General features: G+C 47.5%; 1 protein-coding gene across 2 annotated transcripts in view; it reads left to right on the top strand.

The window, feature by feature from the left end:
- Nucleotides 1-18564, top strand: part of DNAI1 (dynein axonemal intermediate chain 1) — a 275417-nt gene that overhangs the window by 122740 nt on the left and 134113 nt on the right. For both annotated transcript variants that reach the window (XM_073343359.2, XM_078852695.1), the window contains exon 14: nt 14659-14748. In XM_073343359.2, coding sequence (XP_073199460.2) covers nt 14659-14748 — 90 coding nt within the window. The remainder of the gene's footprint in view (nt 1-14658; nt 14749-18564) is intronic.

The raw sequence follows: 18564 nt of genomic DNA, 5'->3' as shown, positions 1-18564 counted from the left end.
AGATGAGCTTTACCTTGTTGTAGAGTGTTCCGCTGGGCCAGAGGAGTGAAGTTGTTGACCATCCCAGTGCTTCAGTCTATCTTTTAAATACCCTCGGCCTAGGACGTAGAGCACTTTAAAGATAAGGACTGAGACCTTGAACTTGATTCAATGTTCAATGGGAAGCCAGTGTAGAGAGCAGAGGACAGGTCTGATGTGTTCACAGGAGCCTGGGTTGCTGAGGAGATGAGCTGCAACATCCCGTACCAGCTGGAGTTCCCTAAGGCTTCCTGGCCAGGTATCGCATTGTTACAGCCCAGCCGAGAGGTGACAAAGGAGTATGAGGTAATCATTCACCATGTTGGGATGAAGTGTCCCAGCTAACCAGAGATGACAGAAAACGCTGGACATGAATAGATAGAACCTTTCGAGAAAAACTTTGCGGCATTTTGATTTCAAAATTTTCTTCTCTTAAAGCACTTTTGGACTCATTTCACTTGATGGTTAAATGAGGTAAAGTGCCAGAATTTTTCTCCTAAGTGTCTTTGCTGTTAATGAACAGGATCTCTGAGCTTTAGCTCGGATGTTGTATTTTCTCAAGGCAGTGTGAGGCCGTAGCTCCTGGAGATTTAGATTTTGTACTTGGTACAGTAGCTTTTTTTTAAACCACAACTTGGATACACATTCTGTCAAGTCTGAATTCTCTTGTAAAGCACCATAACCCTTCCTGGAACATCATGTAACGTTTATCTGAAAAGGGAGTTCTGCTCTGATGGGTTTTTTCCCTCTCTACTTGCAAACAAATGCTGGGCTTTCTGCCGTTCTTCTGGTCTGGCTACTGTTGGATCAATAGATTTTTGTTTTGTGCTGCTTTGTCTCCCTGTCTATTCTGACTTAAGACCTAAAGTACAGATAATTATCAGATTGTGGCTTTTTCAAGCTTGGGTTTCTTTATGAACGTTCATGTTCTAGGTGTAAGCTTTTTCCCTTCACTTAGTAGCTGTAGTAACATTTCTGGAGGCTCTGATTTTCAAAGCCCCTTCAGGGATTGTGATGCTGGAAAATCTCACCCTGAAAGTTTAAGGTGACAGAGGATGAGGTGACTCATTCATTTGATTATAAGGAAGGATGTTTGGAATCCTGAATTTAGGACTGCTCCTATCTAAAAGTGTGGAAGTGGATACTGGAGGGTCAGATTCTAGGAGCTTGCATAGAGATTCTCGTGAGTCATGCTGGCAGTCAGACCAGGTAGGTCTTAATAGCACCAACCTAGGATGCAAAAAGTTTTGCATGTTTCTCTAAGAGAGGGAAGTCAAGGCAGGGACAGAGGAATCCTGTAGGGAACCCAGCTAAGTGCAAGCTTTGGCAGAAACTTTGTTATATAAAATTAACAATAAAAGAACCCTCAGGAAGGGATTAAGTTTGAACTTTACCCAGAGCACGCATGTGTGTCTTTTACAAATAAGATGGGAGTGTGACCTGCTTGCAGTGCTTTCTAGATACAATAACAAAACAGGACAGCCAAACTGGCTGGGCCGGATCCTCAGCTGGTGAGAAACTCCACACAGTCTGTGGATGCTGGTGCAGCTGCACCCCCCAACCTCTCTCGAACCGCAAGACAACCTTTGCCCTGCCAGAATCCTGTGAGGTGCTGAACAGCCTCCACTTGGTGCTGTGCCGGTGGCACAATGCGGCACCTGGCAGGCCAGCCACCTGACTCCCCCGGCTGGTGATGCAAATCTGGAGGGTTCTGCTACGGTCGGGGCTTTCTGTCAAACACATTAAAGACCCCGCCTCTGATTTCCATAGCACCAGCCATCCCCAGGATTTGGATGCAAGCCTTCCCCGCTGTGCACCGTGTGCAATCCCTACACACGGAGGGTGAAACTTAATATTTGGCCTGTAAATTGGAACTCCTGTTTGTTGAGCAGAGCCAGAACTGGGCGTGCGAGCCAGGAATTGCAATTGGTTAAATACATCAGAGCAGTGCTGGCCTCTGTTGTACAGGATGTCAGCTGCATATCATATCTAGGATGCCATAAGTGCCCCAACCACTGATAAGGGCAAATAAGTGAGAGCGTAGTTTCCAGTTTCCTTGCTGTTCCTGCTCCTTAGCTACTAATAAGCCAAGCCAATACAGTAGGAAGTGTGGTGTGCTAGGAGGGGATAAGCAAATAGGCTCTTAGTAATATACTGTGCACTCACAAACCAGAACATCCAAATCCCAGCAGGAAGAAAACAAACTGAAAGTGGGGTCCACCTTATCTCGCTCTGTTTATAGCTGAGCCACTGCTTCCCTTAGATAAATCACAGTTTTGCAAGCTTAAGGGCTGCCTGGACCCTGAGCTTGCTGTTAGCAGAGGGGTGAATGTTACCCTCTCAAGAACACCCTGATTCTCTCTATTCAATTCAGTGCCACTTCCCTGTGTGTTAGTCCAATATCACTGGCCTGAAAGCTACGTTCTCTGTCAGAGAGGGAACACTATTTCATTGCTGTCATGGGTGGCAGGTATAATAGGCTGGAGCTGCTTCAAGGGGATGCTGGGTTGCTGGTTTTTGTTTATTATTATGTGCTATGCAGATTCCAGGGCAGCTGAGGTGGAAGTATCTGCTATGCAGTTTCCTGGGTTCGTCAGTATCTCCCTGAACTCCAGAGAGATTACTGATGAACCCAGGAAGCTGAGTAGCAAATACTACCTCCTCAGCTGCCCCAGAACCTGCATGGCATATATAAAAAGATCAGTGTTCTTCTGCTGGTAGGGGGAGGCAGGGGCGCAGTGTTTCCCGTTCTCCAGCCCGGGGCTGGGGTTAGTGGGCTGGCCGGCGCAGCTGGGGTTGGCCGGCGGCTGGAGCTGGGGTTGACCGGCGGGGGCTGCTTGTGCAGGCCCTGGGCTGGGGTCAGCTGGCCAGCTGGTGTGGCTGCAGCTGCTTGGGCAGGCCCTGGGCTGGGGTCGGCCAGCTGGCTGGCGTTTCTAGGGCTGCTCAGCCAGGGCTCGGGTTGGTCAGCTGTCTGAGGCCAGCCCGGGGCTCCTCTGGCAGCGGTGGGGGGCAACTCAGGGTTGCGTCCGGTCTGGGGCTTCTCCGGCCACGGGGGAACAGCAGTACAGGGGGGATCAGAGCTCCTGCCTTGGGGCTGGGGTCTTGTGTGAAAGGGGTGGGGCTGCAGGGCTAGCTTCCCCGAAGTGGAGGTCCACCCGCCACCCTTAATTCCTGTCCTTTTCCCATCAAAAACGTATGTGCTGCATGTGCATATACCCATGCTGTGGGGCTGATTCTGCCCTAGCTTCTGCGGGTCTTATACCATCATTACTTGGTGTGATGGGGAGTACAAACACCACACAGGGCAACAAGGGGTTATGGGATTATTTGGGGCTCAGCCAACCCTACCCTGCCACACCTGCAACAAATGCTCCATCTACTGGAGGAATTAAAAGGTTGGGAATTGCTCATGTGGGTGGCAGAGCTGGAGGTGAGCAAACTAGCAGCCCACAGCTCCAGCAGCGGGAAGTCTAAAGGCTCTGACATAGCTGCCCTGAAGAAGCGGGGCTCCCTGCGGAAAGGGAGGACCCACCCGAGTGACAACCAGAGAGGGAAGTATCCTGTGGACCTTGGACATTGGTAACTCTTATTTCTTTTGGTTTGGATTTCCCCACCAGGTGGACTAAGCTGGGGCAGGGTGAGAGGAAGAGGCCCAGGGAAGACAGCCTTAAGCAGCCTTGGTTGCCAGACTACTGGCAGCCCAAAGGGTCCTGGGTTGGAGCCTGGTGGAGTGGGAGGGCCTGGGCTCCCCTCCCCACAACGACCTTGGCAGTCAGGGCTTGCTCCCCAACCAGACCTGAGTGAGGACCATTACACTTGGTTTCAGTGGAGTTACTCCTGGGGTCCGAGAGACGAGGATCAGTCTCTGGGACTCTCAGAACGATGCAGACAGCGAAGAATCCACTGGTGCTACCACTGAGAGAGAAGTATTCTTTGAAGAAACGTTCTCCTCAAGCTAACGGTGATAATGGCATTCACTCCACCCTGAGTCCTCAAAATAACCCCCTGGAACAATCTCAGTACTGGTGTCCTCTTTTAAGCACCCCGCCTTGGCCACGGCTGAGCTGGCAGAGCAGAGGTCTGTGCTACCTTTGTTGCTGGCTGGCAGAGAGCTTGCAAGAGCTGCAGAGAAGCAAACTGCGGAAAGGCTTGTAGCAGAGCCTTTTTGCTGCCTGATACTGAAACCAGCGGCGGCATTTGTAATTTAGTGTCCGTGCGAGGGGCTGCTGCCCTCTGACACCGGCTGAGCTTAAGAAAGGAGAAAACACTGGCTGCCTCTACGTGAGAATAAACCCATCGAAGAACGCCATGCCCAGCAACCAAACAGCTGACAGCCTCAGTAAGACAGCTGGTGACAGATCTCCCACTCGCTGGGACACAGTGGTCCCTCTTCGTTCTCAGCTCCTGCTCCTTTTCTGCTCCTCCATAGCTTAGTGCTGGTACCTCAGGCTATTGAAGCAGCATGCTGAAAATCTCCCCCTCCTGGTTCTAGGGTTGCCAACTTCCTAATCACACAACACTGAACACCCCTGCCCATGCCCCGCCCCTTCTCTGAGGCCCCGTCCCCCGCTCGTTCTGTTTCCCCCTCCCTCCATTGCTCACTCTACCCCACCCTGACTCACTTTCACCGGGGTGTGGGAGGGGGTATGGACTCTGGGCTGGGGGTGCAGGCTCTGGGGTGGGACCGGTGATGAGGGGTTTGGGATGTAGGAGGGGGCTCTGGCACGCATTTGGGGTGAGGGCTCCGTCTGGGAGTGGGGCTGGGGATGAGGGGTTTGGGGTGCAGGAGGGGACTCCGGGCTGGGCCGGGGGGGGGCGAGTGTGTGGGTGTGTGTGTGTGTGTGTGCGGGGTCCCCGTGGCAATTACTGCGGCTCCGAGGAAATGGCCACCAGGTCTCTGCGGCCACTAGGTGCATGGGCGGCCAGGTGACTCTGCACAGTGCCCGCTGCCTTTGTGCTCACAGGCACCGCCCCCCACATCTCCCATTGGTCGCGGTTCCCGGCCAATGGGAGCTGCAGAACCGGAACTCATAGAATCATAGAATCTCAGGGTTGGAAGGGACCTCAGGAGGTCATCTAGTCCCACCCCCGCTCGAAGCAGGACCAATCCCCAACTAAATCATCCCAGCCAGGGCTTTGTCAAGCCTGACCTTAAAAACGTCTAAGGAAGGAGATTCCACCACCTCCCTAGGTAACGCATTCCAGTGTTTCACCACCCTCCTAGTGAAAAAGTTTTTTCCTAATATCCAACCTGAACCTCCCCCACTGCAACTTGAGACCATTACTCCTCGTTCTGTCATCTGCTACCACTGAGAATAGTCTAGAACCATCCTCTCTGGAACCACCTCTCAGGTAGTTGAAAGCAGCTATCAAATCCCCCCTCATTCTTCTCTTCTGCAGGCTAAACAATCCCAGCTCCCTCAGCCTCTCCTCATAACTCATGTGTTCTAGACCCCTAATCATTTTTGTTGCCCTTCGCTGGACTCTCTCCAATTTATCCACATCCTTCTTGTAGTGTGGGGCCCAAAACTGGACACAGTACTCCAGATGAGGCCTCACCAATGTCGAATAGAGGGGGACGATCACGTCCTTCGATCTGCTCACTATGCCCCTACTTATACATCCCAAAATGCCATTGGCCTTCTTGGCAACAAGGGCACACTGCTGACTCATATCCAGCTTCTCGTCCACTGTCACCCCGAGGTCCTTTTCCGCAGAACTGCTGCCTAGCCATTCGGTCCCTAGTCTGTAGCTGTGCATTGGGTTCTTCCGTCGTAAGTGCAGGACCCTGCACTTATCCTTATTGAACCTCAGATTTCTTTTGGCCCAATCCTCCAATTTGTCTAGGTCCTTCTGTATCCTATCCCTCCCCTCCAGCGTATCTACCACTCCTCCCAGTTTAGTATCATCTGCATCAACTAGTATCAACTCGGGGCGAGGGCAGTGTGTGGAGCTTCCCTGGCCACTGCTGTGCGTAGGGGCCGCAGGGACCTGGTGGCCACTTCTGGGAGCCACACAGAGCTAGGGCAGACAGGGAGCCTGCCTTAGCCCCAGGCCCCTGCTCCACCACCAACCGGACTTTTAATGGCCCGGGCACCGGTGCCAAGCGGAGCCACCAGGGTCCCTTTTCAACCGGGCATTCCGGTCGAAAACTGGATGCCTAGCAAACCTACCTGGCTCCCTGCTTTGCTGGCTGGACTCCTAGCACGCTCTGCCCAGCCTCCTTTTGAGCTTCATTCATCTTAGTGCCCACCCTTACAGCAGAGTAGAGCATAAATTCACCAAGCCAGAGAAATTCAAAGATAACGGCTGCAACCATGTCCTTACTGTGTCCTCCACATTGCGTAGGTATTAAACAAGCCTGAGAGGGCAGTTGGTTCTGACTTCAGCCTTTTGAATTCCATATAGTCATCCAATTTTACCACCCTATTCCACCACGGCAGCTTAGGGTTGCCAGGTGTCCAGTTTTCACCGGGAAGTCCGGTCAAAAGTGGACCTGTGCAGGATCCAGTCAGTACTGCTGACTGGACACCAAAAATCCGGTCACCACAGTAACCGGCCTCCACCGGCGGGAGGGCAGGAAGAGCAGCAGCTGCTGAAAGAGCTCGGCTGCTGGAGAGAAGATTAATGTGAGGAACTGGCTTCTGGCTCCGGTGGTGAGACAGGTACCGGTGCCACCAGGGGGAGGGATTCTGACTGTGCAACGTTTGAGGAGCAGAGCCGGTGGCCGGGCTCGCTGCCCGTGATGGCCTGGTGGGGTTTCTCAGCCTCCCGGGGCCCTGTCTCTCTATGTCCCCTTGCTCCAGGGATCAACCCTCACCTTCTGCTCTCTGTGCCATGACTGGGCAGGCAGGCTCTGTGTCAGCTCCTCCCAGCCTGGCTCTGTAGGCAGCAGCTGAGTCCTGGGGGATCGCGGGGAGGGGCGAGGTGAGGGAGTAACAATGGAAGGGGGGAATGAGTGGCAGGGGGGCGTGTAGTATCTGGTTTTGAAAAATTGGAAAGGTGGCAACCCCACATGCCCACTGCACCAATTCACCACTCTCTCCAAAGGCCAGGTGCTCTTGTGTCCCTTTACCAAATCCATGAGCCACCCTGGCCCTCTTTATCTGGGATGTTTATGACAAGGAAAGCCATGGATGCAAAGGACATCTGTTAAGGACAAGACGTTTGAATGAGTTCCTAAACGTACTTTAGATAGCATTGGACCTTTGGATCTCAAAGGGGTGTATTAAATCTGCTAGACAGATGAAGAAAGCACAAGTTGACTGGGAGATAATAAGACCTTTGGATGTTTGTACATTCATCAAGAAGTAGAGAGGAAAGATAAGTAAATTCTGGAGTCTAAAGCTGGTTCATATAGTGGAAGAGGCATTCACAGCAGACAGCCTCTGTTGAATGGTTACTAAAGTGGGGGAATGTTTACTTTATAAACACACTGAGTGGATCCATTCTGTCATGTCTCTTAATTTTACAGTAAACCATTAATGTGTGCTTCGATAAACGACGGCAGCGCATCCGAGAATTCTGCTCTGCCAATCTGTTCTCTCATCTGCGGATTAATGTCATAGCTGAAAACATTTGCATTTAAAAGGGTATCTAGATTTTCACTGTAGGAATATTTTTCCATTGCATATGTTTTTGGAGTTATGTAAATCAGATTAATTATTTATATATGCATCGCTCCATCAGTCTCCATTCAGAGTCATAAGACCTATTTACTGTACAAAGAAGTCTATTGAAGTCTAGTCTAGTGAGTGAACAAAGCAGTCACAATGTGGTTAAACATGATACGAGGCAATTCATGCTAGGTTAAACCAAATTTTACATTGGATAAAACATCCATTTCTGAAGCTAGGAAACTATTTATTTTCTGAGGCCCAAAGGTAGGGACAAAGAATGAGGTAGCTTAAAAATATCAGATTTCCATTAGGGACACTTGTGAACAAATTCAAGTCAGTTTTATTTGCAGAGGTTTCATGGCCAATACCTGGTTGTGGCAACATTAGCCATTATATTTCATCTGCTTTTGTTCATACTGTCTATACCATGACCTGACAGGGTTCCTACCTCCAAAACCACATGTAGTAGTGGGGATGATATTCTGAGTAATGATGTGACCCAGCCATCTCTCTGAGACTTAATGAGATATTGTGACCTAATGTTGTGGAATTAGAAATCTTCAATAAACTATCACAACATTTTAAAGTCTTTCCTTAGGTTCAGAGTCAAAATGAGACAGTTGGTCTCATCACAGCCTTTTCCTTTATCCCAAACCCACTGTGTAACGTGTCTCATAGCGAGGCATGTCCCTCATTTTAGTCCCAAACTTAACCTAAATTTGGTACCCTCTCACTTCTACTGTTGAAAATTTAGAGCAGAAATAAAGACTTATGAAGCTGAGCATATAGAAAAGAGTTATTGATATCATAGGAAGGAATGGCACAGCATTTTAGATTTCCTGCATGAATAATCTTTGTTTTCCTCAGTGTGTCCCTGTCATGCATTGTCCTACATTTAGGGCCTTGGCAGGTCAAGAGGCATGCCACACAGCTTGTCATGATTGCAAAGTTCTGCGAGAGAGGTTCATGTCTAACAGGTGTTCTCCTAGAGATTGAGGGGCATTGGCAGAACTGTGGAGGGGAAGTATCATAGTGGCTGCCTGCAAAGGATTGAAGTCAGACATACCAGGGAAAAATGTGGCCAATTATGTTTTAATGAAGCTAGCAGCAAACATCCTTAAATTTAACAAATGCTAAACTTGCTCACCATTCCTTGTAAAGGGACGCTGTCAGGATGATAGGAATTTTCATACCGGTTCAGACAAGTGGTCTGCCTAGTCTGGTATCCTGTCTCCAGAAGTAGCCAATAGCAGCTTCTTCAGAGGAAGGTGCTAGTATCCTTCTAACAGATTAGAGAATAATCTGTTCATAGGGGAAGTGACTTGCTAACCTTGGTGAGGATGAAGGTTTATACCCTCTATTTTCCTTTTATCCTATCAAATGTAACTTTTGATATTCTCATTATCTGTATAAATATTCAATCCTTTTGGAATTCTGGTAGGCTCTTGGCTCAACTGCAGCTTGTGGCAATAAGTTCCACAGACTATTTATGCATTGCTCAAAAATAGGTTAAAGAGCACGTTAAAAAGAAAAAACAAACACGTTTCCTTGCTTCTGTTACTAATAACATCTTACTCAGTAATGCTGAATAATTTTAAAAATCTCATCAACTCTTGTGCATTTATTCTACTTGTTTACTCAACACTTTGCATTTCTTTGAGCTGCCTGTTCAGTTTTGGTTTTGTTTACGGTCAGGTTTTAGGCAATTTCACGCTCAAGTTCTCCTGAACTGTCTGGGTTGAAAACAAGGGGAAGTTTTAAAAGATACAAAAATGAACCCCAAAATCATTTTAAAGGGTGAAAGATTTGGAGAGGTCACAGTACAAATGTCTCCATTTCTTCTCTCTGCCACAAACCAGACATTGTTTTTATTATGAATTACTTTAAAAATACTTCACAAAAAGAAAAGGAGTACTTGTGGCACCTTAGAGACTAAGGAATTTATTTGAGCATAAGCTTTTGTGAGCTACAGCTCACTGTATCCATTTACATAAATAAGGAAAAAAAGCAATAAATCCTTGATGAAATTTGTACAAAATGGATGTGTTTTTTACAGCACCCAGCACAGTGAGGGGCTGGTGCACAACAAGGGCTCCCAGGTGCTACCATAATGCAAATTATCGTGATTTTTATCTCAGGAGGCAAATTTTTTTGCATGTGGTAGCAAAGAATTCTGCAAACACTTCAGATGTGGTTCTTCCTTGTTACCCATGTCGTAAGTGAACCTTTGTGTATATTATCATGCTGCCAAAATCCTGGATCATTATCACATGCTTATATAAGGAATTAACTTCTCGGCACATACCTAGACACCTTGTGTGCTAGTAAAATGATTGCTATGACACACCCAGCAGGGATGCAGCTAATGAAAGGAAGTTTATTTCATGTTCACAAACCCCCAGCAAAAGAGGGAACAGACAGGCAATTTTGTTCAAGAATCATGAAGGCTGTAAATGAAACTGGCAAAAGTTTATGGGATTCAGGGAGCAGCAATTCCTCCTCCCCCTGCTAAAACCAGTGAAGGTTGTGACAAGATGGCCGATGTTCATATGGTGGGTCCTGCGCTTTTCTTGGGGAGGGGGCTAATATGCCACCCCTTGCTCCTGCTCTTGGGTGCCGAAGGCCCCGCTAGTGGCCCAGGAAGGTGGTAGAGGAGGGAAGCAGGGGAGGAGTCTGGGTTTGCTTCTCGATCTGAATCCCAGCCCCTCTCAACCCCTGCGGGTTTCTTACCCTCAGTCTCTAGACACTGGTGGGGAGTCTATCCATCCTCTAACTGCCTGAAGCAGGGGGTTTTATTAGGTTCCTGGCAGAGATTAATTGATTAATCCAATTAACCTGTAGCAACCCTCCCTAGTCTATAGGGAACCACGCCTTAATTCGCCTAGGGTTTATATAGTTCCCCTCTACCATGGCTCCCTGGCCCTCCTGTATCAAAAGGAGTTGAAGGTATTGAGTTATGAAGGAAGATTAAAAGAGCCAAGTGCCAAATTCTGCTTTCCAAAATTCTGACGAGCTTCAGTGGGAGGTGCTGGTGCTCATCTGAGGACAGAATTTGGCCCTCCATATGCCCAACAGTATTCAAAGTGTGCAAACACCAGGGCCGGTGCGATGTTGTATAGGTTGGGGCAAGGGGTTACAGCTTGAAATAATGGAAGGAAATTGATCTGTTGGTCAGCTCCAGATTGGACTATGTACAGCGCACAAATAGCTAGGGCTGTGTCTGGAGACTCCATGAAACTTCAGCCAGCACGTAATGTAGCTGCTCACTTGCTCGGGCCATGTCTACACTTAAACCACTACAGCAGCTGTGCTGCTGTAGCACTTCATTGTTGATACTCACTATGGTGCGGGAGGGGTTTTCCTGTCACTGTAGGTAGTCCATCTCCCCGAGAGGCAGCAGTTAGGTTAACGGAAGAATTCTTCCATTGAACTAGCGCTGCCTAAACTGGGAGTTAGGGTAGCTTAGCTACATTAAGCCAATGTAGCTGGGTCAACCTAACTTTTCAGTGTAGACCAACTTGTCTACACAGGGATACTTAGAAAAGTCAATCTGAATTAACGAAAGCTGCAAATTTAAAGTGGATTCATTAAACCCCTATCTGGGTGCTCTTTTTCAGAATTAAAGTGGCCTTAATTTGGTTTAAGTAATCCACTTGAAAAGTTAATTCAGGTTAACTTTTCTGAGCAACCCCCTGTAGACAAGTCGTTAGTGCTGATTCTTGTAAGGAGTACAACACATCTGTGATCTGCACTTTACTTTCAGATACAATTCAAGTTGTTTTTGATCTACAAATTCCAACTGTTTTTCATCTTGGCTACCTTAGAAACCATTCTCACCCAGTGTGATCCTGCACCGAGGCTCTGGAGCGAATGACCCCCTTGTTTAGGCCGTAGTACTTTGGTGGCAGGTATTTTCGATGAGGAGATCTCGACTCAGGATGTTGCTTCCCCTACTTTGATCCGAGTCAATTGGCCTTAAAGGCTTATCTGTTTTCCCAGGCCTTTGAGGAGGAGATGGGTTGAAGAAGGTGTACCCGAGTTAAGGGAGCAGGGGGATTACCCCAATGGGTTGGACAAATGAAGAAGAGCTTGTTATATGATGAGAAGTTAAAGCTTAGGCTCCATTTTCAAAAGCAGCATTTAATTTGGGATACCTCCATTTTAGGTGCCCAACTTTAGATACCTTGGACCTGATTCTTTTTTTTTAAGGCTGTCAGCAACCAGCTTGCCTTGCCACCCCTTCACTAATTCAGAGAACAGCTTAGTTGCTTGCATAGACGAAGCCACCATGACAGAGAGCGTGACAGAGACCAGGTAGCACGTACTCTCAATCACACTTCCTGTAACAGTGTTGACAACGGAGCTGGCTCATCTTCCTTAGCGTTAGATGAAGGGGTCTAACAAAGGGAGTATCCGACGCTGACAACCATTGTCATCCATGGGTGCTGCCCTAGGCAGATGGATCTGAAATGGATGCTCTCAGCAATTTTTATGCCTTGCAAAACAGCACGGTTGGTACATACCACTGAAAAGAAGTGACTCTAACGTAATTAGCACTTTTATTTTTGGGTATATCACAGTGTGCCATTCCATTGATGCAAACTAGAACAGAGCAGCCTGGCACGTACTGCCTGTGGCCTGTAATAATTGCTGCTCATACGATAGACCTTCTGGTCCAAGGGAGTTATAAGCCTGCTACTCAGTTTTCAATCACATCTCATGGCCATACAGGGAGCATATCAAAATATGCTCAAATGGATTTCCTCAACTTTCATTTTTAGTTCCTCAGAACAGAGTGTTTTTCACTTGAGGATTAATTTCTCTTCAGTGAGTCTCTTGCTTAGTTTTCTTGCTCTATAGGGCTTCATAATACAAACAACTTTTTTTTTTCCACAAGATCAACACTTTTTCCCCCAAGGGAGCAATACCAAAAAACCAAGTACCCATAATTACAATATTGAGAATACAGCTTCCTTTTTGGAAATAGATGCCACGTACATAGATTGTCGTAGAAAGTATTTGGTATGCTCTGTGATAAGCAGATTAATTTTTAATGCATGATGTTTAGAGAAATAGATCGACTGTGGTACTTGGACAGAGACAAATACACCGTTGAAATCATAGGAGCAATCTTTGTCAGTTATGGTGCCCTTGCTCTGCTGATAGATGCCCACAGAACTGTATGTGGGCAGATGTTGTGACAGGTCATCCTTTACTCTTCAGTCTTATTGGATTTCAGGATCAGAAAATTGGATCAATCTTGGTGCTTTTGGTCTCACTGAAATGTCTCTTATAAATCTCAAAACATTTATCCTTGTTCTAATCTCTGTCACTGAGCAGTCACATTCAAAAGGCAAATCTTCTTAGGAGGCAGATAAATGCTCTGAAGTAGTGGAGGGACTTTACCCTTTTTTTGAAGGGTGAAATTTCCTTTAGTGCAAGGCTTAGGCACCACTTATGCCCCATGGGTCCCCCTGCTGGCCCTCTGCACAGGGCTGACTCCCATTCCATGAATACAAATGTCCCAGTAGACACCACACAAGGCCCCATCCTGTTTTCATTGACATCTATTGCAATGCTCCTATTGACTTCAACAGGAGCTGCAGCCAGCCCATCAACAGCAATACACTGTTACCAATACCAATAATTTGAATCTCCTGCCATACACTGAAAGATGTCTTGATTCTTACATGTATTTCTTGAACTTGAACTTAATGCTTGCAAAGCGGCCCAGGCACTGAAGTCCTCCCACCCAGGTACAGGTAGAGCAAGGGCAGTAACGCAAGGAAAAGCTCCAGATAAATCAGTCGTGGTGTTTGTGCATCGTGGGACATTTGAATAGTGAGCAGGGGCTGGTGAGGATGCTAATCCTTGGGCTACAAGTGATGAGGGAGCTCCTCCCCCTCCAGCTGTTTTCGGTGAGCTCTTGTGCAGGACCCGGTCTGGTAAGCTGGTTTAGCGCACGCCTACTGGCCCAGGCCCCGCAGGTGAGCTGAGCAGAGGAATGCCTGTGTTCCCCTGGACTGGGCATCACTCTGCAGTTTAGGTGCCCGGGTGACTGGCCCGGGGTTTCAGTGTACATGCACAGAAGCAGAAACTTGGGCACCTGCAGAACCTTTACTGCAAAAATTCAGGCACTAAGGCAGTTTAGACACCTCCAGCATTTGGGGGCAGCTGAGTGGGGGTTTTGTGGGGACTGATGCTGCGATTTAGGCACCTGAAGTGGCAATTAGGTGCCTAAGTCCTTTTGTGACTCTAGCCCTAGAATTTTTCCATAATTTTATGAAATTGTGGCTGTGTCCAAAACCTGCTGCTGATAGGTTCTGTAGAGATGTAGACAGCACAGGCCGTATCCTGGTGAGCTTATAAGCAAAGCGCCTGATTGTTCAAGCAGATCTAAAACACCAGCGCTTTCTTAACAATCCCTTAGGCCCCCGCCCTGCAGTTTAAGCTGTACAGGCGGACGCCTGCATCCCATTGACTTCAGCTGGATTCTGTGGGGTTGTAAAAGGTTGTCCACATGGAGTCCCATTGAAATCTACAGAGCCTGGGTGCAGGGTGCAGGGCTCTGTCTGCATGGATTGGATCGCAGGGTTGGGAGGGGAAGAGTGGCAGAGGGTTTCAGTGTGCAGAAGAACCTCTTCTGTATCACTTCTGTGGCAAGTCTGATCTGGATGACTAGAATCTTCTTCTGATGTCACAGCTGGAAAGAACTAGTCACAAGAGTGACAGAGAGAGAGGGGGGCTGCTAAAAAGTTTGAAATACTGTATGATGTTGGCTGCTCATAAACTTGTCTAGGAAAAACAGGTGAGTGTAAATAGAACCAAAGTCCACACCATCAGGCTCCCTTTAACCTCTTCATCCCCAAGTCATCTGCGGGGGGGGGGGGGTGCCTGTGGGGGTAGTGCTAAATGTGGAATGCTTCAACTGAAAGGAAACACATTCATTTGAGTGCTCTGTAGTTATCCCCTGCTGAGTGCTTCCATGCCAACCATAGGTGTTGTGTTTGGGCTTTTTTAGGTCAAATGGCAGAAGGATGACCTGGACAATAATTTGAACTTCTTCTCCATCTCTTCAGATGGGCGGATTGTATCATGGACTTTAGTTAAGGTAAATGTTATGCTGTGATATTTTCTCCCTTGCCAAATTGAAGCAAATTATTTGTAAAGTTCAATAGTGCACTTGATATATTATTGCTTATGACCTCAGCCACCTTGTCTCTCTCATTATTATATCTTTTATTGGACCAACTTCTGTTGGGAAGACCCAGACCTGAAGAAGAGCTCTGCATAGGTTGAAAACTTCTCTCTCGCCAACAGAAGTTGGTCCAAGGAAAGATATTACCTCCCCCACCTTGTCTCTTTCATGTTCTGAGACCAACACGGCTGCATCAACACTGCAAACAACAGTGTTATAATAATGAGTTAGGCATAAAAAGAAGAGGTTGTTAATGATCAACAGTGTAATAGTTCCAGTGTGAGCCTTTAACTTGTCATTGAGTTTTAGTATTAAACTACTTGAAGTGAACAGGGACAGCCCACACCTCTCTGAGCACCAAACCCTGTGTCCTGCATGCAGCATTGGTAAACAGGCTGCATGCAGATCAGTGGTCTCTTAGGGGGAGGGGTTGTCTTCCACCAGGTTGCTTTGAAGCTGCCAGAATCTAGTGTGATTCTTTGCACAGAACACCCACCGTTAATGAGAGAGCTCACTGTAAAATGGACCTAGCCTGTCTCTTTCAATTTTTCCCTCCACTACAAAAAAAATCACCCTTTTAGGAAATGATTAGCTAAAGAGTTCAGATTTGTGAAATCCAGGAAGTGATTGGGAAGGGCCTCAACTTGCTCAGCAACTCAACTAATTTTTCCTTTTGAGGGTGCAATTTAGGAAAAGAGGTTTGGCAGTTTGTCCCAAAAACCTCAATACTTCTCTTCGCGTTGGCACAAAATAAAAAATGGCTTCTTGCTTGAGGATTTCAGTGTCTTTTATTTCACAGTCAACTGGATAACCTTAAGATACATAGAAGCTTAAAGCTTTAGAGCTACATCCTCAGGGAAGGAAAGAAATTTCTTTATAAGGGTTCTCCTGTTGGCATAGGTAACCCACTGCCCTGAGAGGTGGTAGGTAGATCGATGGAAGAATTCAATTTCGGGGCATTTATCTGCCTCATCTCTTTCATATTGGTGGAGTTGGGCACAGTGATAGTACTGTCAGTTAGTTAGAAATAGGCAAAATCACTCCAGCAAACTTCATGAAACATCAGAACGTGTGTTTCATGAGGGTGTTCCCCGTAATCCTAGCCTGTCTCTGGAATATTGAGCCACTAGGCGGCTCTGCTCTGTCCCTGAAATGTTGTGCAGAAGGTCTGCAGTTAGATCAGTGGGTTTCACTGGCTGGGACCTTATCATTCGGGGGTTGGACTAGTTGACATCCTGAGGTCTCTTCCAACCCTAATCTTCTATGATTCCCTACCAAAAGCAACAGTTGTGGGAATGACAGCAAAGATCTGATTGGCTAGTTGATGCAGTCTGATTAAGGTCCAGGACTAGGAGTCGGAGCTCCTGGGTTCAATTTCCAGCTCTGATACAGACTTCCTGTGTGATCTTGGGCCAAATTACTCAACTGCTCTGAGTCTCATCTGTAAAATGGGGATAATGGTACTTCCCTCCTTTAAGGGAAGCATTTGAGGCTTACTTCACTAATGATTGTGAAGTGCTCTAAGATTATTAAATTAACATACTACTGTTGTTGGGTATTCCTGGAAGAGCATTGGACAGAGATTGGCAACAGTTTCTTTTCCCTGTGGAATTTCTGAATGGCTTATGCAATGAACAAGCTCCAGGAATATATTGTCAGGGACCACAGGTCTCAAACCTCAATCCACAGGGTGCTTAAGAGCTTGTAAATTCCAGCCTGCTACCCCATGATGGGCTATTAATCACCAAAACTAGAAGCTTTACTCCAACCTAGGACTTCAGTCCTGGGATCTGATTGGTGGAGCTCTGAGGGTTCTGATGGGTTCCTTGCTTCTATTTAAAGCAAGCATAGGAACAGGAAGTTGCCCATGCAACTAGGTTTACTCTGCTTAGGACTGCTTTCCTTGCGCTACATGCTGCTACTGCCTGTTTCTGATTTCCTGGTAACCTGACCCTTCCTGACACCTGCCTCAGTCTGCCCTCTGGTCTGTCTTGAACTCTGATCTCCTAGTATCTGACCCAGCCTGTCTCCCGACCCCTGCTCCAACCACTAAGTCAGACTGCCAACAATCTGGCCATGACCATTTGAATGGACCACTTAGCTCACAGGAGTGAGCCTGGAGCTGGTCACAGCAGAATGGACTTGGCTAACCCTTCAGGAGCACTGGGCCCACTTGAGTGGTCCGCCCGCCTTCAGGTGGACAACCAAGCCCTGCAGGCCCAGGTCATCCAGCTGACCTCGCATAACCAGCTATTGCAGGAGCAAGTCAGACAGTTGCATGCTGAAAAAGCTGCACTCCAGACATGGCTCACGCAGCCCTGTTACACGACGCATCTGCCAGAAAAGTTTGGTGGTAATTACCAGCGATGCCGGGGTTTTACAAACCAGTGCCACCTCCTGTTCGTGATGCCTTTCTCAGTTCCACACTACTGGTTATAGAAAGGTGATTCTGGTTATCAGCCTGCCGTCCGGGCAAGCATTAGACTGGGCCCTTGGACGCTCCATCTCAACCTTGTGCAGCACTTTACCGGAGAATTACCGGAATCCAACAAATTTACAACAGTCTTGACAGTAGGGGGCTACTTTACCAAAATGGCCCACTTCATCCCCTGCACAGGCTTCCTTTCTGCTGAAGAGACAGCCCAGCTATGGATTAGCGATCCCGTCCGCCTCCACGGCCTTTCAGAGTGCATCACCTCCTACCAAGGGTGTCAGTTCATGGCCTGGTTCTGGCGCAAGGCCTCGTGCCTGCTGGGGGTCCGCACATGTCTTTTCTGCACTTACCATCCCCAGTCAAATCCTCAAGCAGTATCCGTGACATTACATCACTCATTGCCAGTATAATTGGTCCTCACGTCTCCCTTACCCAGAGGTTGCATAGCCACATGGTCTGCATTGTTGTAGGGTCAAAGCTCCATTTTTTATCAACTATGGGTATCACCCCCGATTCCACCTGCACTTACCCCCATCCTCTCCCAACCCAGTTGTCTCAGCCCTAGTACAGTGGATTTCTCGGGCTCAGAAACAAGTGAAAGAATAGCTGGTCAAAGCAAGAGCAGACTGTATGCAGACCAGTATTGATACCAAGGGCCCATCTGATCAGTGGGACAAAAGGTATGGTTCTCCACAGAGCATATCCACACAGACAGATCTGCTCTCACGCTGGACTTTTGGTTCCTTGGCCCTTTTAGGATCCTGTGACATGTTAATCCAGTCACGTTTGTATTTCAACTACCTCGCTCTCTGAAGATTCACCCTGTGTTTCATGTATTGCTTTTGAAACCTACACGGAAAACCCTTTCCCCCACAGGACACAGCCACCTCTTCCACCAGTACAGGGTCAGGGCCATGAGGAAGATGCCCCAGTGGGAAATCTAAACATTGCATGAAAACATCCAACCTCAGGCCTTGGTGCTCACTAATTTAAACTTTAATTCCTTGTTCTTTTTATCACACCCGCCCCCCACCACAATGTATTCTCATTCATTACGAGCTCTCATTATGCAGAAATAGTTGAATTCCTGAATAGACTCTAACAGATTGTTGCACTATCTCATTGTTTCATTATTATTTTTTCTTTCCTTGTATTCCCCCCGTCTGTCTGTCTGTCTCATGTGTTGTCTCTTCTCTTATACGCAGATAGTTCCTACCCTAAAGAGTTTACAGTCTTTTTGTTCTGTGTTTGTACAGAACATAGTGTGGTCCTGATCTGATTAGAGCTCCTAGACA

The sequence above is a fragment of the Lepidochelys kempii genome, chromosome 5 (assembly GCF_965140285.1).
Source record: "Lepidochelys kempii isolate rLepKem1 chromosome 5, rLepKem1.hap1, whole genome shotgun sequence".
In the NCBI taxonomy this organism is placed as follows: Eukaryota; Metazoa; Chordata; order Testudines; family Cheloniidae; genus Lepidochelys; species Lepidochelys kempii.
The sequence above is the reverse complement of the archived record's forward strand: the minus strand, read 5'-3'. Positions and strand labels throughout refer to the sequence as shown.